At 44.3% G+C, this 27,240-nt stretch overlaps 1 protein-coding gene across 1 annotated transcript; it reads right to left on the bottom strand.

The window, feature by feature from the left end:
• Positions 1–14,348: 14,348 nt before the first annotated feature.
• On the bottom strand, positions 14,349–15,655 carry LOC144891843 (uncharacterized). Its single transcript, XM_078776653.1, has 2 exons — positions 15,256–15,655; positions 14,349–15,216 (listed from the first exon to the last, which is right to left on the bottom strand). The coding sequence occupies exons 1-2, from the start codon at positions 15,617–15,619 to the stop codon at positions 14,534–14,536; spliced, it is 1,047 nt and encodes a 348-aa protein (XP_078632779.1). The 5' UTR covers positions 15,620–15,655; the 3' UTR covers positions 14,349–14,533.
• Between the last annotated feature and the right edge of the window lie 11,585 nt (positions 15,656–27,240).

Here is a 27,240-nt window from a genome sequence, read left to right as displayed (position 1 = left end):
GGTCCATACGGACCGACGGTCGCGTGTCCCCGATCTCGGGGAAGTCCAAGAGGCGATCGGCCCATGCGTCCACCGTAAGGCCGAACATGGCGAGGAGGAGACGCTTGACCACCTCGTACTTGCCGTCGGCAGGTGGATCCATTAGGGCCGATATGATGCGGGTGGCCATGCCGGGCCCGAGGGCGGCGACCACGTGGCAGTACATGGTCTCGTCCACCGCGATGCCTCGAAGTCGGAACTGGGCTTCTGCCTGCAGGAACCAAACTTCGGCTTGTGACTCCCAGAATTCGGGGAGCTTGATGGAGACCGTGTTGGTAGCCATTGTTGCGGTGGTTTCGGGTGGTCAGCGACGGCTGACTCGAATGTTGGAGGTCACCAATGAAGCACGCGGTGCTACGCGCGCGACTTGCTACCAAGGAGGAAGCGGACAACGCGGTAAGTTTAATGTTCTTTATTCAAAGAGGTCACTGTAGCACTGGCCCGCTCCGGGCTGCGCGCCTGGTGTATATCCTGAGGCCATGCCTACCCCTCGGGCGTGGCCGCCGCCCACTTGGTGCGCGGAATGATGTCACCACGCCAGTGGGCTTTCGTGTCCGCCACAATATATATATATATACTAGCAGAAGTACCCGGCATTGCCGGGCGGGGGAGGGGAGGAGGAGGGGGAAGGGGAGGGGAGGGGAACGGGGGGGGGGGGAGCGAGCCCCTTGGCAAAGCGAGCGATTTTTTTTTTCATAGCATCATAGCGTCATAGCGTTCATAGCGTTCATAGCGTTTCATGGCGTCATAGCGATTTTTTTTTTCATAGCGTCATAGCGTCATAGCGTCATAGCGTTCATAGCGTCATATCGTTCATAGCGTCATAGCGTTCATAGCGTCATAGCGTTCATAGCGTTTCATAGCGTCATAGCGATTTTTTTTTTCATAGCGTCATAGCGTCATACCGTCATAGCGTTCATAACGTTCATAGCGTCATATCGTTCATAGCATCATAGCGTTCATAGCGTCATATCGTTCATAGCGTTTCATAGCGTCATAGCGATTTTTTTTTCATAGCGTCATAGTGTCATAGCGTTCATAGCGTTCATAGCGTCATATCGTTCATAGCGTCATAGCGTTCATAGCGTCATAGCGTCATCACGTGATCGCTCTGAGCGAGCTCTGAGCGTCATAGCGATTTTTTTTTCATAGCGTCATAGCGTCATAGCGTTCATAGCGTCATAGCGTTCATAGCGTCATATCGTTCATAGCGTCATAGCGTTCATAGCGTCATAGTGTCATCACGTGATCGCTCTGAGCGAATCAGCGCCCACCTGCCCTGATTCCGTTGATTCCGTGCGCTGAAATGCGCTGAGGTAAATATGAATAAAAAATATGGATCGTCAAATATTTTGAGTTCGGCCATGTTCGTCCCAGGCTCAATGGCCATGTCTATGCCAAATATCAAGCACGTAAGCCTCTCCGTTTAGGAGTCTATCGGTAACATTACATACACACACACACACAAACTGTGTTTTATATATATAGAAGATATATATATATATGTATATACATGCATACACACACACACACACACACACACACACACACACACACACACACACACACACACACACACACACACACATACAGTATATGAAGGTGGATACTTCATTCTGAAACCCGCATATGGAGATAACATTAAACCACACACACTTTCTGAACACGTTCTCAAAAGTAAATATTCATCCGCAAATTGTTATACATAATACAGTACAATGTTGCCCCCTCCTCAAATACGAAAGTGAATGCAGACATTTAAACAAGAATTCTCCAATTACTCTCCTGAACTCATCACACCATATTTCTCATAAAGTGCCCTCTTATCACAGACAGATCGGTGGCCTTTGATTTCACTGGTTCTCTTCTGCTCTTGCTCATGCTGGTCTTTCATCCTTCTATCACTCCAGGTCACACCCGTTTTACTTTTTCTTCCAAAGTCCACCTCTTTGTAAAACCCCCAAAATCTATGCTTACTGTTCACCTTGTTCCTCTCTTCACCTGCTTGTTGAACCGCCTTCTTCAGTCTGTTCCGTCCCACTCTTTTCCTCCAAGGCTTTAGGATTGCTGTACACCACCATCTCAGGTCATCCTAAATCCCTACTCATGATCTTTTTTTCTCTCACTAACCCTCCCTTACCTTCCTATCTTTGCTATCATGTTGCTATGTTTCCTTCCCTCTTTCCTCTTACTCTTCCCCCTGGTCGTTTATATGCTTTTTGTATCCACATGTTGTCCAACCGTGGCACACCCCACTGTCACCTTATGTCACCTCACTCTTCTATGTGACTCGAGTCATTGTACACCAAAAAACAGATGTAGTTCTAACACACCACATATATGCAGAGATTAATTATAGTACATAGTTCAGGTTAACAAATCTAGCAACCTTTTGTGCGCAATGGGGCTCGTTAGCTTAAAGCTATAGTGGTTCATAAAAATGTTGTCCATTAAATAAAAAATGTCCAAAACATTTGCATTTGTGATGGAATATACTTTTGACCATAAGCATGAGATTAAGAGCAGTTTAGAATGTTATCCAAACACCTCTACCCTCACTACACCCTCTACGATTGTATATACAAACCCCTTTCCAAATGAAAATTCCTCCTGTTCTCCCTAAATCCTCCCCTCCTAGATATTGTACATTTCTGTCTTTTTTCTGCAGAAGTCATTTCTTGCTGTGTATAACTTACATTAGCAATGCATTTACAGACTATGGCACTTGGAGGTGGAATAGCATTCGCACATGTGAAAAAAGTGGGATTCTGTATCCCCCACCTCCACCCCTACTCCCATAGTCCTGGCCAAATTCCAAGTTCTTACCCTAATTTACAGGGCCACTGAACCTTAGTAATGATGCAAACAGCACACCGAATTCATAATCGAATCCCGCGGTTAAATATGCATTCACTAAACAGATAAATTCAAGTGTGAGAACGAACATGCCGCATTTGCAGCGAAATTGAAAGTTCCTCTTTTATCACGCCGTACCTCACATGCTCACTTTGGCAACAGTTGCCTTTAGGAATACATTTTGGGAATTCCACTGAAGTTGAATTTGTTTTTAATAGCGTGGTTTATTTTTTTACATAAGTGAAAAATTCAATAACTGCCGGATTCAGATATTCCCAGCTTTTTGAAAACAGTTTCATTTTTGTTAATATAAATCTAATGTTTATGGAAAAGCTTTTACATACAACAATTGTGGGGCAAGGAAGTGAGTAAACAATTGGCAAGTTAAATTATTAGATGGATGTGAACCTGGGATTCAAGAAAGTCATGATTGCCTGATGGTATAGCTTGGAGGTATGGGCACCCACCTCTCATGAGCTGTCTAGGCTGGGTTTGAATCTCAACACAGCTATAAACATGCAGGATGAGTGCCACTTGTGTGTCGCATGCAGGGCGAGGCAACAAATATGTGCGCTGTATATTGTAAGGATGTTAAACCAGAGGACCCTGGGGCGTTGGTGTACTTTAAAAATCCCACCGTGTCAGGGGAAGGATCTTAAGGCAGGATACACATTCAGCTGTGTTATCACCTGTAGATCCTGAACAAAATCCTAATTCCTGCTGGTCGAGCATCCAGCCACGACAGTTAGTTCCAGAAAGACTTGGACCACAACCGTTCCTCTAGGTCGACCCCACAAATATGCGGGAATAATACAGGACTTTAAAAATGGTGAAATCCACCTCAGAATGCTTTGAGCGCATGCGCAGTAATCCCTAGCAACAGCGGTCATAGGGCACGCTAAAATATATCGTCTGTGTGAGGTAAGGATTGGTAGCTAAAACGGCTCAATGTTTCTAAAAGAAGTGGAAAATACTTGGAAAAGTACCTGAGAGAAATTGGTGAGCCTCTGAACAACGGAAGTGTTGGAGAACTTTATTAGCTCGCCGAAAGGGCTGAGATCTTGCAGCTGTCTGTACTGCAAACTCCCGACAATGTGGACCAGTGCAAGGCATGAAGAACTGTAGACGGGCGCCTGCTACCCAAACCCTCGACCATCACTGACTTCACTGCCAGTGAGTGGACTTTGAACCTTGCGGGAGTGCCTCCTGTGAACATAGCAGGCTTTGGTGATTTATTTAATGGACGTCTGCAATTTGAAAGACGATACGGTAAATCGTTACCAACAAAATAACGGTTACCAACTCTTCGACAAAGGACGTCTTCACAACTTGAGAATTTGGCCATATTTACGTGAAAAAGGTTGCGCCAGCCATAGTTATGTGAGAGCCAGATGTACTCGGCAGACTTCCCGAACAGAAAATGGTCGGAACTCGCCACCTGTCATCCATGGATATTTCTTGTATTTCCGATATTTTTGTGAGTCCAATTTGCATCTGATAACACAAAAACTATGGTTAACCACTTCGAAATTACAACTCTTTCATTTAAATGCTGAAAATTATGTTAAAACAGATTTTAAATTCCAGATTTTGCCCAAGTTATGGTGGACTAAAAGTGCCCCGAATAGAGGAAGCGAATCACTGAAAACGCACACACAGAGCATGCACGTATCTCTAAGTCGATAGATCTCTAAGCTGTTGGTATGTAATGTTTTTTGGCTTTGTCTTTTACTTGCTATGATTAAAAAAAAACAGCTTCACAAGCAAAGCAGGTAGGCGGAATCTTTTGCAAATCCATGTGATCAGAGTAACCTCTCGTTATGGATGGGGTTCTTGTGAGAATCTCCCACTATCATACCCCAATTGCTCCTATAGTCTGCGAAGGAAATGACGTTCTTTACTGTGACCACACTTCACGTAATAATATGTTACCCAATCAGATGATTGGATGCACAACTCTTGTCTTTGCGAAATATGTCATCTTTGGGGTTGTCCTCACTTTTTTAGCTGCAGACGAGCATTTTAATATCTTCCTGCATTCAGGAATATTATGTAAAGTAACTGTTTCATCAAACTGACAAAGAATACTGCATGAGGTTAGGATGAGGGATGGCCATATAATGAAGCAATTAATTTTTTGGTAATTTATGTGCCCTCACTCTCCAACAACAACAACACTCTGTAATGCTGGGCCAAAACTACTACTACTACTACTACTACTACTACTACTACTACTACTACTACTACTTTTCTCATATACCATACACTGTTACACTGTTACAGAGCATCAGTGCTGCAGAAGCAGTTTCTTGGCAAAGTTTGTTCTGGCAGGAATTTGGAATTCGTTCAGGTGCCGGTGATACTCTTCGCGAAGGATACTGAGATCCTTTATGGTCTACCAACTAATTCCGGTGGACGGTCATCCAGTTTAACGTCCATCCATGGATATGATGAATCACCCTGCCTGTGAAACATCGGGGTAACAGTTTATAGCTAGGCCGGGATTCAAACCCAGGCAGGACAGCTTAGAGGAGAGTGTCCGTACCTGTAGGCCATCCTGCCAGCATGTTACTACTGCTGCTGCTGCTGCTGCTGCTGCTGCTACTACTACTACCTCTACTACTCATTGCACCTTATATGGTGGGATCAGCTGCAGGACGTAGCTTTGGCCAAGTCTTTCACGAAGTGGATGACCAAGCTTGAGTTTCGACGAGGACTGATTTGGGCAGAAAATTTGAATTTCTCATGTGCCGACGAGGGGCGGTTATTCGCATACTATTCCGAGAAGGCATTATGCACTCTCTGACGTCCAACAACTTGTCCCAGTTGACGGGACACCCAGCTAAATATCCACCTGAGCGACGGTGCACTTTGTGATGCAACGCCATACCTGTGAAGCGCAAATCTGACCGTTTACAAACGTTGAAGCCAGCCCAGCATGTCATAGGTGTCCATGATAGTCCAGCAGGAAAAGCAAGTTAACCCAATACACCGAATGAAAGCCGACAACCCCCACCCCTGGGCAATGCTCCATAACAGCAGTACAAGCATACACCAGTCGACTTGTGCTTTACATAATATATGGCCGGCCCCTAAAGTGGCCACAGGATGTATTTTATAAGCATTAAGGAGATTCATAACCGCGACATCTCTTCCTTTGGCTGGCTTTGTCTTGCGTGACATTTTGTAAGTTCATAGTGTCTCATATAGTATGAGCATCACCGCAGTTCGGCTTTGCAGTTCATTTATTCTAAGGAAGATGATTTTATTATATTTCACATTCTGGAAACAAAATGTATTTTATGTCCTGCAGTCTTCGTTTCTCTTGCATTTGCTGAACACGTTATCTGACTTATACGTATTCATTATTGCCAATAAGCCTGGTGTTGGCTTGACGGTTAAGGTGGCTGGCTTATTACATCTTAGGGTTTTGAGTTTGAGCCCCTATCGTTCCGTTGAATTAACACCGGGTGGGTTGACTCAGCCTGTCATTCTTCCGAGGTCGGCTAAATGAGTACCAGGAGACTGGTAATGGGGGAAAATTTATCAGCAAGCACAGCTGTGCTCCCAGCAATGATGCAACCAGACACAGGCTGCATACAAAATAATTCTCATTATAACTGCCAATACAATACATTTAAGAATGGAGGTATTTCACCCAGGTGCCTTTCCATGTGTACAATGACAATATGATGCCATAACTACATATAATATAAGGTTCTTGCTAAGCCCACTCATTTACACAGCCTTCAGAAAGTATTCACACCCCTTGACTTTTACATATTTTGTTGCGTTAAAGCCTGAATTTTAAATGGGTTAAATTGAATTTTTTTTCACACTGATCTACACATAAAACCTCGTAATTTCAAAGTGGATTTTCTTCATGAGAAATTTTTACTAATTACAGACTTAGCATTTAATATGGCATATTTTTATTGTGGGGGTGAACTTACTTTTCAAGATGTCTTAGAAGCAAAAGTTCATTGGAATTATGTTGAAATTATTCTAGATTTTGTTAATGTGACCTTTAAAAGAAACAAAAACCACATTTGACATTTCGAAACAAATAAATTGATCCTTGAAAGTGATGTAAACTGATATCGAACTCAATTCATGGACAGTACTGTGTTAAACTTCTGTACGTTTTCCAGTAGGATCTCTTTATTTTGCACATTAGCCAAAATTGTTTCAACAAAAACAAAAGTTAATTTACGACTGGGATTATGGACAGTAAAATTACAGTTCAGTACTTCGTGTAACCCCCACGAGCATTCAGGAGAGCACGTACACGTTGAGGCATGCTGTTCACGAGATTTGCCAAGGTTTGGACAGGAATCGCTTCCCATGCAGTGACAATAGCCTGCTGCAATTCACGCACAGAGGTCGGCTGCTGGTCCAAGTTGTCGATTTGACGCGTTAATTCTGCCCACAAGTTCTCTAACGGATTCATATCCGGGGACATGGCAGGCCACTCCATATGCTCTACACCACGGTCAGCAAGAAAGTGTTGGATCATGCGAGCATGATGAGGCAGTGCATTGTCATCTTGGAAGACAAAGTTTCCTCGAAAGGCTGCACGAGAAAATGGCAGCAATGTTTCTTCCAGAATGGCCCTGTACTTGAACTGGTTAAGGTTTCCATTCAGAACAACCAGGTCAGTTTTGCCCCCTGCATGAAAAGCAGCCCAAACGGTCACCCCACCACCTCCAGCTTGGACTCTTGGCACTATAAAATCTTTGTTGTAGGCTTCATGCACTTGTCTGTGCACTCGGACGTGGCCATCCTGACGATAGACCAGAAATCTAGACTCGTCACTGAAGATCACGTGATTCCAGTGTCCTGGCTGCCATTGACAGTGCTCTCTGGCCCACTGCAATCGGCCCTGGCGGTGTTGTCTGGTCAGGCGTGGCTTTCTCAGGGGACGCCTGGCACGATAGCCTGCTTGAACCAGTCGTTGGTTGACTAGCCTTCTGGATACAGGCACATTTGTCAGTTGCTGCCACTCAGCCCTAAGCCGATTAGCTGACCTGTTTCGGCCATTCCGGACTAACCGGTGCAGCTGGCGATCATCCCTCCTTGTGGTTCGGCGGGGACGTCCTGGCCTCGGTATTGGAGTAGGGACACCCCTCTGAGCATTTCGTTTCAGGATCTTTGACACCTGACCTTGAGTGATGCCATACTGCCGAGCAATAGCACGCTGTTTCATGCCGTAATTTCGTAAAGCCACCTCTCCATGACAAACAGCATTGTCGAGTTGACTGACCATCTCCAGAGGAAGCGGCAATAACTTTTGGAGACGTGCAGCAGTTGTTTTCCACTAATACAGAACGCAACAACCCTTGTATACCCGCCTGTGAAGCCAATCATCAAATGCACCTGGCCGTACATTTTGCCACGCCACCTGTGATATAATCATGTTGTTGACTTCTTGCTGCGACAGACAATCAGTGACATGGTTCTTTTAACAAATAAATCACCAAAGTGTAAAAGAAACTCACCAGATTGATATACTGAGTTAAGAAAGTAAACACAAATCAAGAAAAAAAAAATATTCCTTATTAAATCCCAAGTCTGTAATTAAAAATGAAAAGCTGAAATGTTTTGAGTCAATAAGTATTCAACCCCTTTGCTATGACAATCCAAATTGAACTCAGGTGCATCCAATTTCCTTTGATCATCCTTGAGATGTCTCTACTGCTTGATCGGAGTCCATATACGTATGTGTCTATATATACATATCTACAGTCACGTGAAAAAGTAAGTACACCCCATGTAAAGTTTTGACTTTTTCAACATATTTCAACATACAGCTGTGTGATCTTCATTTCAACAATATTGATAGATGAAGGTGATATAATACAACAAATATCATGAAACATTTACATTTTGTAATCCATTGTATAATTTAAATAAACAAATGCATATTTCGCATGTGGAAAAAGTATGTACACCCTTACATTTATCACTACTTCAAATACCTAAAATTATAATCAAGTGCACCAGCTCAGGTGCAAATGATTAGAACATCGTTAGAGAAGATCTTGGAGGAACCTGTCTTATTTAAACCTCAGACATTTAGTTTGGTTTGCTCTTTGTTGTTGAAGTGTGCGGCGTCACCATGCCTTGATTAAAAGAGCTCTCTGAGGCCTTCAGAAAGAAGGTTATAGATGCCTACGAGTCTGGGAAAGGATTTATAAAGATCTCCAGACAATTTGAAATCAATGATTCGACTGTCCGGAAGATCATCTACAAGTGGAGAAGATTCCAAACAACTGCCAACTTGTTCAGGCCAGGCCGCCCCAGAAAGTTCAGCCCGAGAGCAGACCGCAAGATGCTGAAAGAAGTCTCTAAGAACCCCAGAATGTCATCATGGGACCGACAGATAGCTCTTGCCACTGTTGATGTCAAAGTGCACGAGTCTACCATTAGAAAGAGGCTGCACAAATTTGATCTCCATGGGAGGTGTGCCAGGAGGAAATCTTTGCTGTCCAGAAAGAACATCAGGGCAAAACTAAAGTTTGCCAATGAACACCTAGGCAAAGACCAGCACTTCTGGAACAATGTGCTCTGGACAGATGAGTCAAAGGTAGAGCTATTTGGCCACAGTACCAGAAGACATGTTTGGCGAAAACCAAAGACAGCATTTGACCACAAAAACCTGATACCAACTGTAAAGCATGGTGGTGGAAATATTATGGTTTGGGGCAGCTTTGCTGCATCAGGGCCTGGGCAGCTCACCATCATATAATCTACTATGAATTCTTCATTGTACCAGAGGGTGCTTGAGGATAATGTGAGGCCATCTGTTGGAAAGTTGAAGCTCAACCGAAGCTGGACCTTGCAACATGACAATGACCCTAAACATACCAATAAATCCACCAAGGAATGGCTGAAAAGAAAGAAATGGAGGGTTCTGGAATGGCCAAGTCAAAGCCCGGATCTAAATCCCATCGAGATGTTGTGGGGGGATTTGAAACGAGTTGTGATGCAAGAAACCCCTCAAACATCGCACAGCTGAATGAATTCTGTATGGAGGAGTGGGCAAAAATTTCTCCCAGTCGATGTCAGAGACTGGTAGACAGTTAAAAGTAATGCCTACTTGAGATTGTTTCTGCCAAAGGGGGCACTACCACCTATTAGAGCCAATGGTGTACTTACTTTTTCCACATGCGAAATTTGCATTTATGTTTATTTAAATTATACAATGGGCTACAAAATGTAAATGTTTCATGATATTTGTTATATTATATTACCTTTATCTATCAATATTGTTTAAATGAAGATCAAATAGCTGTATGTTGAAATATGTTGAGAAAGTCAAAACTTTACATGGGGTGTACCTAATTTTTCACGTGACTGTAGCTGTCAGCAATGGGTGTGGCTGAAACAGACAAATCCACTAATTAGAAGGGGTGTCCGCATACTTTTGCTCATGTAATGTATATATTGTTGCGGTTTTCGAACCCTCACTTGTAAATATGACATTAAAGGTTAAAGATAGCACCCTTAGTTAGGCCACAGCAACACGTAGGCGACCTTAGAAATTCCAGTAATTACATTATTATGTGTTTTAGTTAAGGCCGTGTTTCCAATAGTTGAAACTGTGTTGCATCAATCAAATACGGAGTAGGCCCTTTCGTCCATTTTGCCAACCTACCTCTCTCCAAATTCTGTTACGCGCCTTGGTTAGCGTTCGCTCAGGCGCCGCCATTGACCATGCAGTCGGCTCGAGGAAGAAGGGGGCGGAACGCCAGGAACAAGGTGTGGCCTGTCAACTAGTCCTCAAAGGCGTGGCCAGTAAGCCCCCACCAGCCAACCAGGGCTGATGAAATATCACTGGCGGGTGTGGCTTGATGAAGCGCAGAGTGATCTTAAAGCGCAATATATAAGCGCGAGCGCAAAGCCCTTTCACAGGACTGCGCGGATACGGCTGACTTGCAAGGACTTGTTGGAGGCGCGCCTATTGTGAGGGACTGCTTTTGATACAGAGCGCACATTGGAAAAGGAGGATTCACTCGCTGGTGCTGAATGAGAACCTGAGAGAGAGAGAGGGAGCGTTTAGCACGACTGTCCATCTGTTATTTACGCTAAAGGCCACGAGCCTTCCCCCCCCCCCCCCCCCCCCGCCATATGTAAGGGCCACTCGTGGGTGAACGATACGTGCGAAGCTGCCTGCCGGGTTTTTGCCCACGGAACCGGAGCCTCACCTGGAGCCTGGACCCCATCGCCTGGACCATCTACCTGGACCTTCCACCCTACCAGCTACAATCCCATGTGAGTGTGTATGTTTGTCTGGGGTTGTAAGTTAAGACTGTAGTTAAGCCTGCCCTGTGACCTGCTGCTTCTTCTTCTTCCTGTACATTCTTTCCTTTCCTATTCTTTTTGGTTGTAAATAAATCACCTTGTTCTTTCTTGGTTTTCCATAATCCGATCGCATCCGTCCTTTCTTTCAATTGAGTACCTGTGGCACGATTTCGGAACTGCTAGAATCGGGTTTAGTCTCTTGGTTAATGGCTCGGGCCACGGATTGCTAACCGCTCGGCATTATTCATCATATCTGTGGTTCGAGCGGGAGTTATTCCCTCGTTTCCGGTGGGCGTTGGTAGTTAGGTAGCAGTGAACCCATAGGCCTAGCAACCCCTACCTAACGCCATGCTTGGAAGGACGTTATAGCTTCCCAGGACTCGGGACGGCCAGCTTAAAGGACAAGGGGATTAATCCCCCCTTGATAAGGGGAGCGCCGACCCCCGAGATCCGTAACAATATATTGTCGCATTCCCAGGGTGAACACCCCTGGGGACGTATCGGATAGCCGATCGAGCTTTACACTCCAAGGCGTTCAATCCAATGGCAGTGTGAATATGCGTGAAGGGAAGAGGGCGGCGAAGCTCTTACCTGTACGGATCTCACTGGACGTCCTCGACCCTGGGAATCAATTCAAACCAACATGGAATTATAATGCAAAAATACCGGATTTATTGAAAGAAATGCCGGTAACAAAAGAATGCACGGTAAATTAGAATTCCTAATTGATGGACCCTCCATACGGACTCGTATACAGCACAAAGGGAAAAAGAACTGGAAAATACTGAGCTTTGAGCGGCTCTTGTACCTCTTTGGGAATCGTTTGTTTTTGTACTCAGCTTTGTGCGGCTCTTGAACCCCATTGGGAATCGTCACAGCCCCTGCATCCTTGAGTTGGAAAACATACCTTGGCGCGCAGTTCGTGCGCGGGTACCAGGCCTTAGTAAGCCGTTCGTTCACTCCAGTCGCGCCCATCCTCGTCGTCCGCTTCACATAGCACCGTCGTCTCTCAGTGCACTCAGACGAAGCACAGCCAGCACCGACGAGTCAAGAAAAGGACAATGCGGTCGCTTGAATTGATGAAAGCCAGGGACCACGAAGACAAAATGCCTGACTGCGTCCGCCTTCCACGAACACCAGGAAGTGAGAGGGATATATAACTGCTCGTAATGGAGGTCAGCCAGGAGAGAGGGAAAATATCGGGACCCAAGTATTTTGTACCCAGGGCTCTTAGGTCATCCGACTCATGCCATGCTCCTCCATCTCATCGCTCTATCGTACCAGACCAATCACTGCTCTTCAGGATGTGACCGCATGGACCTGCCTGCTTGATGTTGTGATGTGGCGGCTGGCGGCACCAGCGGTATTGTTCGCTGTCCTGTTCCGGTTGTTTTTATTTAATGTTATAATTCATGCGGATTGCTTGGCTTGGCTATGTGTGTGTAGTGCATTGTTATAAGGAACAAAGGAAAAAGTACAGAGGCGATTTACATACAGGGGATTTACCATTAATCCCTAACTAATTAACATAACCCCACCCCTCGTCATGGGGACAAAGATACACTTACACGACATCCGGTCTAAGTTATGTACATCAAGATGGCTACACGACATTCGGAGCATGGTACCTATACAATTCTACCTGGCTCTAAGGTAATCCGTTGCCTATCCCCCCCCCCCCCCACCCCCCCACCCCTTCCCAACAAACGTAACAATATGTATCTATCTATAATTCCAGTAATCTCTGTACGTCTGTACGTCTGTACGTTTGTTTGTCTGTGACCGCTGTTTCTCGACAACCACGGGTCCGATATACTTTTAACTTGCCAGGTATATTGCTGGGGACCCGAGGATGTGCCTTTTCAAGGTTTCATATTAATCGGACAATTACTTACCGAGCTATGTCCAAAAAACGATTCAACCAATCAGAGAGCAGCGAACGATCGCGTGTGCCGAACGTGGAGGACACACTCTGCCTCGGATGGCACATTTGACAGCGTATTCATTTATTTCACGTTTGCAAACTATGTTGGCGTTAAACTATGTTTTAAAACTAATAAAACCGAATTTGCGATTCATTCGCTTTCCTGCGCGTTTGTGCACGCGATGGCGATTTCTTTACCAAACTCCGGAAGCCGTTCGCTTTGGACCAAACCATTGCATGTAAATAGAGGGGGGGGGATTGTCACCGTACTCGCAAGCCGTTCGCTTTGGACCAAACCATTTCATGTAAATAGAGGGGGGGGATATAATTTTAGATATAGATATAGTACGGGCAATGCCCTAGTATATATAATGTTGTCAAGAATGGAATATGAGGCACAGTCAATCCGAAACTTCCCAAAGAGGGGCCATTTCGTCCATTGTCTTGTACCCTCATTGAGGTATAAGGACAAAAAATTATCGGTTTCTTTGCTGTGCTTCCCAGCCGGCTAAAGTGTCATGCAGAGTCCTCAAAAGAGCTGATTTAAAAACACATTTGTCAGTTTTTCCATCACGAATTACACAAGCGTGTAATAATGTATTTTATTCACTGGACCCAACTGGTCACAGTGTCGAGCTGGACGTGCACCTCGTTTCTATTTACAAAGCCTTTCATTCAATCGGGGTGTATTCAATTTATAATGCAAGTCTAATGGGGATCTGAGTCCATATATTTAATCAAATTTAGTGTCGCTTCAATATAGATATTTAATTATCTACATGTTTTTTTCAATACAAACGAAAAGCTGAAACATCTAAACACACTTATTGATGTCGGTTCACTGTACCTGTAAACTATATTATATATATATATATATATATATATATATATATATATATATATATATATATATATATATATATATATATATATTCACCTGGAGTATGTTTTGCAGTGCATTATAAATGTAGCTTGTAAATTATGCCACCTTTTCAAGAGAAACCATAGATAGGGGAAGGTGGGGCAAAATGGCACACTTAAGCTTTCTTTGAAATTTTATCCAAAATGATGCAGTATATCTGAAATCAGACAGTGTCTTTACAATCATTATTCCATTATAAATACACAAATTACTTGGTATTAGAATCAAATCAACCATTCACTGGTGAGAACCAAAGACCAAAAATGTGCTAAGTGGGCCATTTTGTACACCCCGTTGGGCAAAATGGCCCCCACATATGGGGCAATATGGTCCACCCGTGGGGCAATATGGTCACCCCGTGGGGTAATATGGTCACCCCATTGAAAAACATAATAATTACCCTCAGAGTCACCAATCAAAACACTTTGAACCTGAAATAATATTTATTGTGAAAAATTACAGACTACAAGGTGAGATTATGCACATAATTAGGCACAAAAGTCACAGATGAAATTCACATCTTCTTCATCCACACCTGCACAACCATCATGGGCCCAAAGACGACAGACTGTGCACTTTATCCATCCTTCTCCTATCACACTATAACTTTCCCGGCAGAATAAGCACATTGTTCCATCATCATCCTCAGACTCGCTAGATTCTTCTGGTGCCGTAAATATAGCCCGTTTACCCTTCACTATCTTCTTTTTTGGCTTTTCTGCAACTTTCTTTTGCTTCTGAGGTTTTTTTTCAGCTCTCTGCTTTGCCTTCTCTGCCTTCTGTGCTTCCTGTCTTTTCTTTTCTTCAGCTGCATCAGCAAGTCGTTTCTTGTATGGGCTTGATGTTAAATGCTCTGACATTGACCTTTTTGATTGACGTGTTGTAGGCCTACCCTTAGCAGGAGTAGCCTTAGGTGGGGGACTGATTTGAAAGGGTGAAATGAACTCCCTACTGGTGCTTGCAACAGCAGGTCTTGGAACAGCAGCATGTCTTTGAGTGTTACCAATGGGTCTCACAGCATTTTCGGGGCCTCTTGCAGCATTACCATTAGGTGCAGGACCATCAACAGGTCTCACAGCATTTCCAGGGCCTCTCGCAGCGTTACCATTAGGTGCAGGACCATCAACAGGTCTCACAGCATTTGCAGGGCCTCTCGCAGCATTACCATTAGGTGCAGGACCATCAACAGGTCTCACAGCATTAACATCAGGTGCAGGACCACCAACAGGTCTCACAGCATCTTCAGGGCCTCTTGCAGCATTAACACCAGGAGCAGGAACATCAGCATCTCTATGGGCATCTTCAAGGGGTCTCTGGTTATCATCCATGGGTCTTGGTTCATTTTGGTTGAGGTCTGTAACTGTCGCTGGAGCAAACTCGTGATCTTGGAAGATGTTGCGGTTCACTGGGAAGATACCAGTTTTCCTAAACCCATTTGCTGCATTCTCGGCTGTAGCGGACTTGCGATATGCAGTCCCAAACAGGCTGGCCAGTTGAAATACTGTCACACATCGTCCCGGGTGCTGCCTCAACCACCTCTCCACCTCCTGCGTGTAATATGTAGATAGTGGCATGAATGAAGAAGCAATCGTGGGGCAATATGAAGCAAAAAGAAGAAGCAACAACAATCATGAAGCACCCTGCCCAATAGATGAACTTATATTTCAGTGCATAAAATGACATGGTATAAGTAGATATGTATAAGTTACATGCATGCATGCAGCCAGCCAGCCAGCCAGCATGCAAGCATGCATACATACAGACATACATACATACATACATATAGGGTAGGCCTACATGTATACATAGGCCTACATATTTGTAACAAAAATAAGAAACATGTATGGGGTAAAATGGCCCACTAAAGGGTAAAATGGTACCCCACGGGCCATTTTACCCCAGGGAAATGGACCGTTTTGCCCCATGAACGACCTCCATGAAAACCTGACATCATTGGAAACCACATGTACTGGGCAGAATGTTTCAAAGGTCAATTTTAGTGACTGACTTATACTCTAAAAGCATGCAGTAACACTAGGAAATATGAGTCACTCTGTCACCACAAACACAATTTTCTCACATACCTACCGATAGATCCTAGTAGGTGTCAAAATGTTGGATGGTTCAGCTCGAGTTCAAGACTGGATAGGGATGGCCACCATGTTGTTACTTTCTGCTAATCCACAAAGGAATGTTTTAACATGAACAGCCACAAGATGGCAGCAGCTGCTGGTGTAATATACCAAGGGGTCCATATGACCCAAGGGGTCCATTTTGTACCACTTTCCCCTACAGCACATCTGTTGGAACGTGTTTACTGATTGAGTGTTCCATAACTTTCACTATCATTCCTCGTTCCTGCAATATCGTCTCAAAGCTATGTAGAGTTTGGCTCCTCATTTTGGAGTTTGTGGTCCACCATATACGAGAGCATTGTCACTACCTACGCCACTGTAGGTGGACGGAGGTTATGTTTTCACATCTGTCTTATTGGTATTTACGAAAATCGACTATTTTTCAAGAATATTGGTTGGTCATGCGCGTTATTTAGTGTGTTTTTTGTAATGAGATGGGTAATAAGATATGTTAATGATGATGTCACCGGTGCCTTCGTTATGACGTCATAATTCGACAAATACACTTATCCATGCGATCATTATGAAAAAAAATTTCAGCAACTGTCGGTCTGATGGACATGAAATTTTCACCATCGGAGCGCCTCCTCCTTTAGAATATTTTAATTTTAATCATGACGTCATAGGTCATGTGGTACAGGCGCCATCTTGGAAAAACCGAAAAATGTTGCACCTCTATATCTCCAAAACCGCTCTACGGAAAAAATTGAAACATGGCTCATTGTAAAGAACTCCATATGGGGAATAGGTGTTGTTAACGATGACGTCATTGATGCCATAATTATGACGTCATAATTCGACAGGGTCAATGCTTAATCTCATCAGTTTGAAATGTATTGAGTGTGATCTATGCAACAATTACATCAGAGAATATAAATATATGATGTCATCACTCACGTGGTCTGGAAGCCATATTGGATCAAATAAAACAAATGTTCAAAAACAGAAGAGTTGGCTCGTAACAAGTTGACTGCGCAGGTTAAGTATTCCGTGAATACCATCTAGTTACTCCTGTCTTCACGAAACTTCAACACCTGGTAGAGTTGGTCGTCATAAGCAAGAAGTGACAAGGAATGAATGATAAGGTAAGAATGACACCACAATACAACACCGTTCCTCGTTCTAGAACTACAGAAATTAGAATCAGAGATGATCAAGCTGATCCAAAGAACCGCGTTTGCTGCAGAAATTAAGTTTCTTCTCGCACTAATAGTCAGGTTCACTATGTTTTTTCGTTCAAAATCATGGTAGATTAGCAAACCTATACATTTTTGGAAACGTTATTACATGGAAAATCTGAAAATCAATATTTACATTTGCCAATTCCGACCAATTCGATTCGACCAATTCGACCAATTCGACCAATCGACCAATTCCATTCGACCAATTCGACCATTCGACCAATCGCTTCGATCGACCATTCGACCATTCGACCAATTCGATCGATTCGATTCGATTCGATTCATCGAATTCGATTCGATCGACCATTCGACCAATTCTATTTGCCAATCAATTTGACCGACCTTTGCTTGTGTGGAACTGACTGTGAAAACGATGCGGACTATATTGTCGGATACGACACACAGGACAGTGATGACGAACTCTAAATGGCATATTCTGTAATCGTGTATGTTTGATGCCATTGACTGCCTGTGTATATTTTGTCATTGACTGCCTGTGTAGATGTGAAGTTATACTGACTGCATGTGTATATATGATTTTGCTGACTGCCTGTGTATGTTTGGTGATATGAATTATTGTGGCACATTTTGATGTTATTAACTGCCTGTACAAAATGATAACATGTATTTGATTATGCAACTTATCGCGAATATAAAGACAGTATTTTGCAATTCAAAACCTTTGATTCGTGTCTTACCATTCCCCATAGCACTAATTTGATACTTTCATTGGATTCCTTGTCCCTGAAAATATAGGTTTAGTATATTTTAAAAAGTTTTTAGGGTAATTAGAGGCAGAAATAGAACAAAATATGTATTTTACAGTGGCCATTTTGAAAATCCAAAATGGCCGCCATACAGGTATCTCTCCAAATGTAAACATTGATTTTTAGTTTCCTTATGCTATAACCTTTCCAAAAATGTACAGGTTTGCTAATCTACCATGATTTTGAACGAAATATAATTTATTGACATAGTGAACCTGACTAAAAGTTCGGCACCGACCAATGCTGGCAAAAGGCCAGAGGCTGGCACGAGGTAGATAGCTGCGATGCTAAAATGAGAACTTCAGCAAAACATTACAAGACATCATCTCGATCCTTTCCTTGATGATTCTGTAGTGATCAGAGTTGGTGGGCATCTAAAGCTAGCCAATTGTAAGCTTGGTTTACAACACCCGGCAATCCTTCCGTGACACCATCACATCACCACTTTGATCATTCGCTATTTTCCTTGATGATTCTGGAGTGATCAGAGTTGGTGGGCATCTGAAGCTAGCCAATTGTAAGCCTGGTTTACAACACCCGGCAATCCTTCCGTGACACCATCACGTCACCACTTTGATCATTCGCTATTTTCCTTGATGATTCTGGAGTGATCAGAGTTGGTGGGCATCTGAAGCTAGCCAATTGTAAGCCTGGTTTACAACACCCGGCAATCCTTCCGTGACACCAGCACGTCACCACTTTGATCATTCGCTATTTTCCTTGATGATTCTGGAGTGATCAGAGTGGGTGGGCATCTGAAGCTAGCCAATTGTAAGCTTGGTCTACAACACCCAGTAATCCTTCCGTGACACCATCACGTCACCACTTTGATCATTTGATATTTTCGTGATGAGCTGCTCATCGAGCTCGTGGAATAACCACCAATGAGATCCGAACCAGTGGTTTTTGGATTGCTGGACGGAGCTCGGCTGTCTCAAGTTACATTTCCAAGTGTGTACTCGGTCGAAGACTTCGAGCTACAGCCCAAGAACAAAAGATGGCTGACATGCCCACAGATAGACTGAACCTTACCTGCCCTACCTTTCACACATTGTGCTGTGGATTTATTTGGTCCATGGTACCTCAAAGACAAACGCAAGGAGCTGAAGATGTATGGAGTCCTGTTCACATGTATAGTGGTCAGAGCCATTTACATTGACGTTACTAACTCTTTAGATACAGATGCCCTTCGTCGTTTTATTGCCATTTGAGGCACGATAGCATCAATCAGACCAAGGCACTCATTTTGTGGGAGCCTAGAATTAACTTAGAAGAGCATGGTCTGAAATGAATCATGATATTATCAACAAGATGCTCTTGACAAAGAACTTTGACTATTTCAAGTCCAAGATGAATGCTTCTTCAGCTGGTGAAATAGGTGGTGTCTGGGAGCGGCAGATCTAGATAATACGGAGCATGTTCTGTTCACTACTCCGATACATCAAGCTGGTAACCAACTTCAAGATGAGCTGCTGAGGACGCTGACGTGCAGGGGCGTCGAGAGGGGTGGTCAAGGGGGGGGGGGGGTGGGCGCTGCCTCGGGGTCTGGGGTCCGTTGAGTGGCCCGAGCTTCTCCTGTAATTTTTAGCTCACCTGGAACGAAGTTTAGAGGAGCTGATACGATGGCGCGTTGTCCGTCAGTCAGTCCATCCATAAACACGTGAAATTTGTTATCAGAAACGGCTAATGGGATTGTGACCAACTTTGGAACAAATTATATTTGTTGTGTTGTGACTAAAGTTTGTTCACGGCATTTAAAAAAAATCGGGGTCTAAGGGGGTTTACCGGGGGCTAAAGTGGATCCAGGTTTGACCCCCCAAAATAGGAATGAGCTTTTTCTTCTGAAACTACAAACACCATTTCGGTGAAACTTGACCACAACCTTCATCACCCCTGATGTACCGAAGTTTGTTCATGGCACCAAGAAATTCGAAGTGCAAGGGAGTTTACAGGGGGGTCAAAGTGGGTGCAGGATGACCCCAAAAATAGGTATTTGCTTTTTCCTCCAAAACTACACACACAATTTCGATGAAACTTGACTACAACCTTCACCACCCATTATTTTTTTGTTTGTTTGTTTAAAGTCTTATGATTGTGTTAGTATGATTCCACATGCTGCCCTGTCTTCTAGAAACCATTCAAATTGGGTTAAAATACCTTTAGTCAGTGTAGTATACTGTTTATTCTACCAGGTGAGTGGCCGGGGTATTGCCCCTATGTTTAGTTTAAACAGTTTGAGCAGATGTTCTGGGTGAAGTTATCTGGGTGGTTGTGCATTGTGGACCCTTTCTCGCTGTGACTGGCTTGATGCAAATATGGCGTCCTGCAAAGCTTATAGCTCAGAGACCCTGCAAAGCTTATAGCTCAGAGACCCCTGCAAAGCTTATAGCTCAGAGACCCCTGCAAAGCCTATAGCTCAGAGACCCCTGCAAAGCTTATAGCTCAAAGATCCCTGCAAAACTTATAGGTCAGAGACCCCGGCAAAACCTATAGCTCAGAGACCCCTGCAAAGCCTATAGCCCAGAGACCCGTGCAAAGCCTATAGCTCAGAGACCCCTGCAAAGCTTATAGCTCAGAGATCCTGCAAGGCTTATAGCTCAGAGACCCCTGCAAAGCCTACAGCTCAGAGACCCCTGCAAAGCCTATAGCTCAGAGACCACTGCAAAGCCTATAGCTCAGAGACCCCTGCAAAACCTATAGGTCAGAGACCCCTACAAAACCTATAGTTCAGAGACCCCTGCAAAGCCTATAGCTTAGAGACCCCTGCAAAGCTTATAGCTCAGAGACCCCTGCAAGGCTTATAGCTCAGAGACCCCTGCAAAGCCTATAGCTCAGAGACCCCTGCAAAGCTTATAGCTCAGAGACCCCCACAAAGCTTATAGCTCAGAGACCCCTGCAAAGCTTATAGCTCAGAGACCCCTGTAAAGCTTATAGCTCAAAGGCCCCTGCAAAACGTATAGGTCAGAGCCCCCTGCAAAACCTATAGCTCAGAGACCCCTGCAAAGCCTATAGCTCAGAGACCCCTGCAAAGCCTATAGCTCAGAGACCCCTGCAAAGCCTATAGCTCAGAGACCCCTGCAAAGCCTATAGCTCAGAGACCCCTGCAAAGCTTATAGCTCAGAGACCCCCGCAAAGCTTATAGCTCAGAGACCCCTGCAAAGCTTATAGCTCAAAGACCCTTGCAAAACGTATAGGTCAGAGACCCCTGCAAAACCTATAGCTCAGAGATCCCTGCAAAGCCTATAGCTCAGAGACCCCTGCAAAGCCTATAGCTCAGAGACCCCTGCAAAGCCTATAGCTCAGAGACCCCTGCAAAGCCTATAGCTCAGAGACCCCTGCAAAGCTTATAGCTCAGAGACCCCCGCAAAGCTTATAGCTCAGAGACCCCTGCAAAGCTTATAGCTCAAAGACCCCTGCAAAACGTATAGGTCAGAGACCCCTGCAAAACCTATAGCTCAGAGACCCCTGCAAAGCCTATAGCTCAGAGACCTCTGCAAAGCCTATAGCTCAGAGACCCCTGCAAAGCTTATAGCTCAGAGACCCCCGCAAAGCTTATAGCTCAGAGACCCCTGCAAAGCTTATAGCTCAAAGACCCCTGCAAAACGTATAGGTCAGAGACCCCTGCAAAACCTATAGCTCAGAGACCCTTGCAAAGCCTATAGCTCAGAGACCCCTGCAAAGCCTATAGCTCAGAGACCTCTGCAAAGCTTATAGCTCAGAGACCCCCACAAAGCTTATAGCTCAGAGACCCCTGCAAAGCTTATAGCTCAAAGACCCCTGCAAAACGTATAGGTCAGAGACCCCTGCAAAACCTATAGCTCAGAGACCACTGCAAAGCCTATAGCTCAGAGACCCCTGCAAAACCTATAGGTCAGAGACCCCTACAAAACCTATAGTTCAGAGACCCCTGCAAAGCCTATAGCTTAGAGACCCCTGCAAAGCTTATAGCTCAGAGACCCCTGCAAGGCTTATAGCTCAGAGACCCCTGCAAAGCCTATAGCTCAGAGACCCCTGCAAAGCCTATAGCTCAGAGACCCCTGCAAAGCCTATAGCTCAGAGACCCCTGCAAAGCCTATAGCTCAGAGACCCCTGCAAAGCTTATAGCTCAGAGACCCCCGCAAAGCTTATAGCTCAGAGACCCCTGCAAAGCTTATAGCTCAAAGACCCTTCCAAAACGTATAGGTCAGAGACCCCTGCAAAACCTATAGCTCAGAGATCCCTGCAAAGCCTATAGCTCAGAGACCCCTGCAAAGCCTATAGCTCAGAGACCCCTGCAAAGCCTATAGCTCAGAGACCCCTGCAAAGCCTATAGCTCAGAGACCCCTGCAAAGCTTATAGCTCAGAGACCCCCGCAAAGCTTATAGCTCAGAGACCCCTGCAAAGCTTATAGCTCAAAGACCCCTGCAAAACGTATAGGTCAGAGACCCCTGCAAAACCTATAGCTCAGAGACCCCTGCAAAGCCTATAGCTCAGAGACCTCTGCAAAGCCTATAGCTCAGAGACCCCTGCAAAGCTTATAGCTCAGAGACCCCCGCAAAGCTTATAGCTCAGAGACCCCTGCAAAGCTTATAGCTCAAAGACCCCTGCAAAACGTATAGGTCAGAGACCCCTGCAAAACCTATAGCTCAGAGACCCTTGCAAAGCCTATAGCTCAGAGACCCCTGCAAAGCCTATAGCTCAGAGACCTCTGCAAAGCTTATAGCTCAGAGACCCCCACAAAGCTTATAGCTCAGAGACCCCTGCAAAGCTTATAGCTCAAAGACCCCTGCAAAACGTATAGGTCAGAGACCCCTGCACAACCTATAGCTCAGAGACCACTGCAAAGCCTATAGCTCAGAGACCCCTGCAAAACCTATAGGTCAGAGACCCCTACAAAACCTATAGTTCAGAGACCCCTGCAAAGCCTATAGCTTAGAGACCCCTGCAAAGCTTATAGCTCAGAGACCCCTGCAAGGCTTATAGCTCAGAGACCCCTGCAAAGCCTATAGCTCAGAGACCCCTGCAAAGCTTATAGCTCAGAGACCCCCGCAAAGCTTATAGCTCAGAGACCCCTGCAAAGCTTATAGCTCAGAGACCCCTGTAAAGCTTATAGCTCAAAGACCCCTGCAAAACGTATAGGTCAGAGACCCCTGCAAAACCTATAGCTCAGAGACCCCTGCAAAGCCTATAGCTCAGAGTCCCCTGCAAAGCCTATAGCTCAGAGACCCCTGCAAAGCCTATAGCTCAGAGACCCCTGCAAAGCCTATAGCTCAGAGACCCCTGCAAAGCTTATAGCTCAGAGACCCCCGCAAAGCTTATAGCTCAGAGACCCCTGCAAAGCTTATAGCTCAAAGACCCCTGCAAAACGTATAGGTCAGAGACCCCTGCAAAACCTATAGCTCAGAGATCCCTGCAAAGCCTATAGCTCAGAGACCCCTGCAAAGCCTATAGCTCAGAGACCCCTGCAAAGCCTATAGCTCAGAGACCCCTGCAAAGCCTATAGCTCAGAGACCCCTGCAAAGCTTATAGCTCAGAGACCCCCGCAAAGCTTATAGCTCAGAGACCCCTGCAAAGCTTATAGCTCAAAGACCCCTGCAAAACGTATAGGTCAGAGACCCCTGCAAAACCTATAGCTCAGAGACCCCTGCAAAGCCTATAGCTCAGAGACCCCTGCAAAGCTTATAGCTCAGAGACCCCTGCAAAGCTTATAGCTCAAAGACCCCTGCAAAACGTATAGGTCAGAGACCCCTGCAAAACCTATAGCTCAGAGACCCTTGCAAAGCCTATAGCTCAGAGACCCCTGCAAAGCCTATAGCTCAGAGACCCCTGCAAAGCTTATAGCTCAGAGACCCCCGCAAAGCTTATAGCTCAGAGACCCCTGCAAAGCTTATAGCTCAAAGACCCCTGCAAAACGTATAGGTCAGAGACCCCTGCAAAACCTATAGCTCAGAGACCCCTGCAAAGCCTATAGCTCAGAGACCCCTGCAAAGCCTATAGCTCAGAGACCCCTGCAAAGCTTATAGCTCAGAGACCCCTGCAAAGCTTATAGCTCAGAGACCCTGCAAAGCTTATAGCTCAGAGACCCCTGCAAAGCTTATTGCTTTGTAATAATTGTACGTAAATGTAAACGTAAACAATTGTAATGCTTATTTTGTTATATGTTCTCAGGTAACCACATTGCATGACTTGTATTGATGGCATTTAATGCTTTTGTATTTTGTTTCGTTTGATGTACAGTTTCATGGAGTTTCATTCGGAGTCTTACTCATAGCCATATCCGTCGTCTTACTCGAAGTAATTGGGAATCTTACTTGGAATATTTGTGAGTCTTATCCCTTGAGAGCTTTATGGAAGATTGCCAATAAAAAACCGAAGGCTTCTGTATGAACACTCCTTCTCGTTTGTTTCTGCGTCTGACATCCTCTGAACAAGCGATACTACAACTATGAAAGCCCTCGTGGCAGATAAGCACTTGCTGCCGCTATAACCCTCAAGACCCGCAATACCCCCCAAAGACTCCTAAGCCCTTTAAGATGCTAAGACCCTGTAGACCCTATAGACTCCATTTTGAACTCTTAGTCCTCTAAGACTCCACAGACCCCATTAGACATTCTGTCTGATGGCCTTCTGCAATAACACTTGATGGTCACCAGTCATAATCAAAAGGTGCCCATTGGTTAACACCTCAATATCAAGCTGAGAGAGCGCAAAAACAGAGTTGATTAATTTTCTCTTTCTTTTTTTTCAGGTTCTGCTCATATTGTTTAGTGGAATAGGGAAAAGTCCCACGAGGAATAGAAAAAGTCCCACGTGGCAAAGAGAAAACAGTGTCCATGACAACAATCTCACCCCATTATAATCAAATGGAATTTTGTTGTGATTTTAATATTGCCAAACGTCAGGAATTTTTCAATATATCAGATTTAAACTTACACATCTTATTTGTACGCATGCGTAGTATGTGTGTTTAAAATCTGGTCAAAGTTAGTCAAAGGTCAATGTCAATACCATCCCAAACAAGTAAAACACCTATTAGACAGCGATTAGAAAATGTATCAACAAAATTTGTTACGCGCAACATTCCAACATGTACTTGATGGGTCAAATTATCCAAATTGCCAAATTACTGTTTCCATGCCAAGTATTGCTGATTTGGATTTCACAAGTGTCATGATATGCACGACATCTTTCAGGTTCATTTATTGATTCGAATTAGTCTAAGTGACAAGTGTTGTAGTTAACATTGGTTAACCACATGTCATGCATGGTCCATGACATTGTTAAAGAGACATTTCATGAAAATAGAAAAGAATGAAGGATTACATACACATGCATGTTTTTCAGTGGCACAGTACTAATGTTAAAATAAATGAAGAGTTGGAAAAAAATAACTCCTTCACTAACATGGCCCATTTTCATTTCAATGCAACTCACCTAAACAATACAACTCACCTTCTCTGCTCACTTTCACTCTTTCATTACCCTTTTCTCCTGCCTCTGGAACAAACTCCCTCACTCTCTTCAATCCCACTCCTCCCTCCAGGTCTTTAAAACAGCTGTTCACCACAATCTCTTATCCTCCCCCATCCAAAACCTTGATCTTTTCTACCCCCGCTAATTTCACCCCAAATCCTCTTTTTTGAAATACCAACTTCTTTCCTGGAAGTCCTTGGTGTCCTTGTGTTTATACTTCTCCCACCCCCCCCCCCCCCCTTCCCACGCCGCCTCCCCCCAAGCCCTCTCCCTCCCACACATTCCCGATGTCCCTGCTCTCAAGTGTTGTGTTTATGTGCTTCCCCTTCTCTCCCCATCTTGTCTACCGCTCCCTCTTTTATATACTTTGTTTGTTTGTCTGTTTGATTTGTTTGTGTGATAAATGTTAGCCCTTTCACGAGCCTCGATTCTGTATACAAAAAAAAAAAAAAAATGCAGCCCTCTTTTATTATTTCTTTGTTCTTACTAAATTTCTCATTTCCTGTTCTGTTCAATTGCAGAGAAAATCTTTCCCCATCCATATCTTCTCAAGTGGCTGGCAGTATGGGGGTAGAGGTACACATACTGGTCTCTCAGCTGTTTAACCTGGGTTCGAATTCAAACCCAGATACAAACTGTCATCCCGGTGTTTCACAAGCAGGGTGGGCTGACCATTGAGAGATAGGGCCAAAAACGATATTTAGCACGATATTTCAAAAGGTTATGGACGGATTCAGACGAAACTTGGTGGATGAGTTAGTTAAGTGACAATAACAAGCCGATTAGATTTTGGTTCAGGTCCGAATGCAGATCCAGACGACAGTGCCTCCAGAAAGCATTCACACCTCTTGACTTTGTTCATTTTTTGTTGTGTTACAGCCTGAATTTAAAATGTATTAAGTTGAGATATTTTGTCATTGATCGACACATAATACCCCATAATGTCACAGTGGAATTTTTTTATTGAGAATTCTTTTTTACAAAATAATTTTAAAAAGAAATACAAAAATATCTAATTTACATAAGTATTCAACCCCCTGAGTCAATACTCCGTAGAAGCCCCTTTGGCAGGGATTACAACGAATCTTTTTGGGTATATCTGTATCAGCTTTGCACATCTATCTGGATTTTGGGAGTTTCTCCCATTCTTCCTTGCAGATTTGTTCAAGCTCTGTCAATTTAGATGGGAAGCATCGGTGAGCAGCAATCTTCAAGTCTTTACACAGATATATCAATGAGATTCAAGTCTGGACTTTGGCTGGGCCACTCACGAACTTTCACATTCTTGTTCTGAAGCCATTCCAGTGTTGCTTTTGCTGTATGCCTGGGTCATTGTCATGTTGCAACACAAATCTTCGCTGCAGTCTGAGGTCTTTTGCACTCTGAAGCAGGTTCTCCTCAAGGATTTGCCTGTATTTGGCTCCATTCATTGTTCCCTCTATCCTTCTAAGTCTCTCAGCCCCTACCGCAAAAAAGCATCCCCATAGCATGATGTATCCACCGTATGGTCCACCTGGTCTGGATGCACCATGCTTCAAGGAGGGATGGTGTTAGATAGGGATGAGCTGTACTCCGTTTCCACCAGACATGCCACTTTGCATTCAGGCCAAAGAGTTCAATGTTCATCTCATCAGACCACAGAATACTTTACCTCATGCTC

The sequence above is a fragment of the Myxine glutinosa genome, chromosome 4 (assembly GCF_964187855.1).
Source record: "Myxine glutinosa chromosome 4, kmMyxGlut1.1, whole genome shotgun sequence".
NCBI classification, from domain to species: Eukaryota; Metazoa; Chordata; class Myxini; order Myxiniformes; family Myxinidae; genus Myxine; species Myxine glutinosa.
Note: the sequence above shows the minus strand (reverse complement) of the source record. Positions and strands in the feature narration are given on the sequence as shown.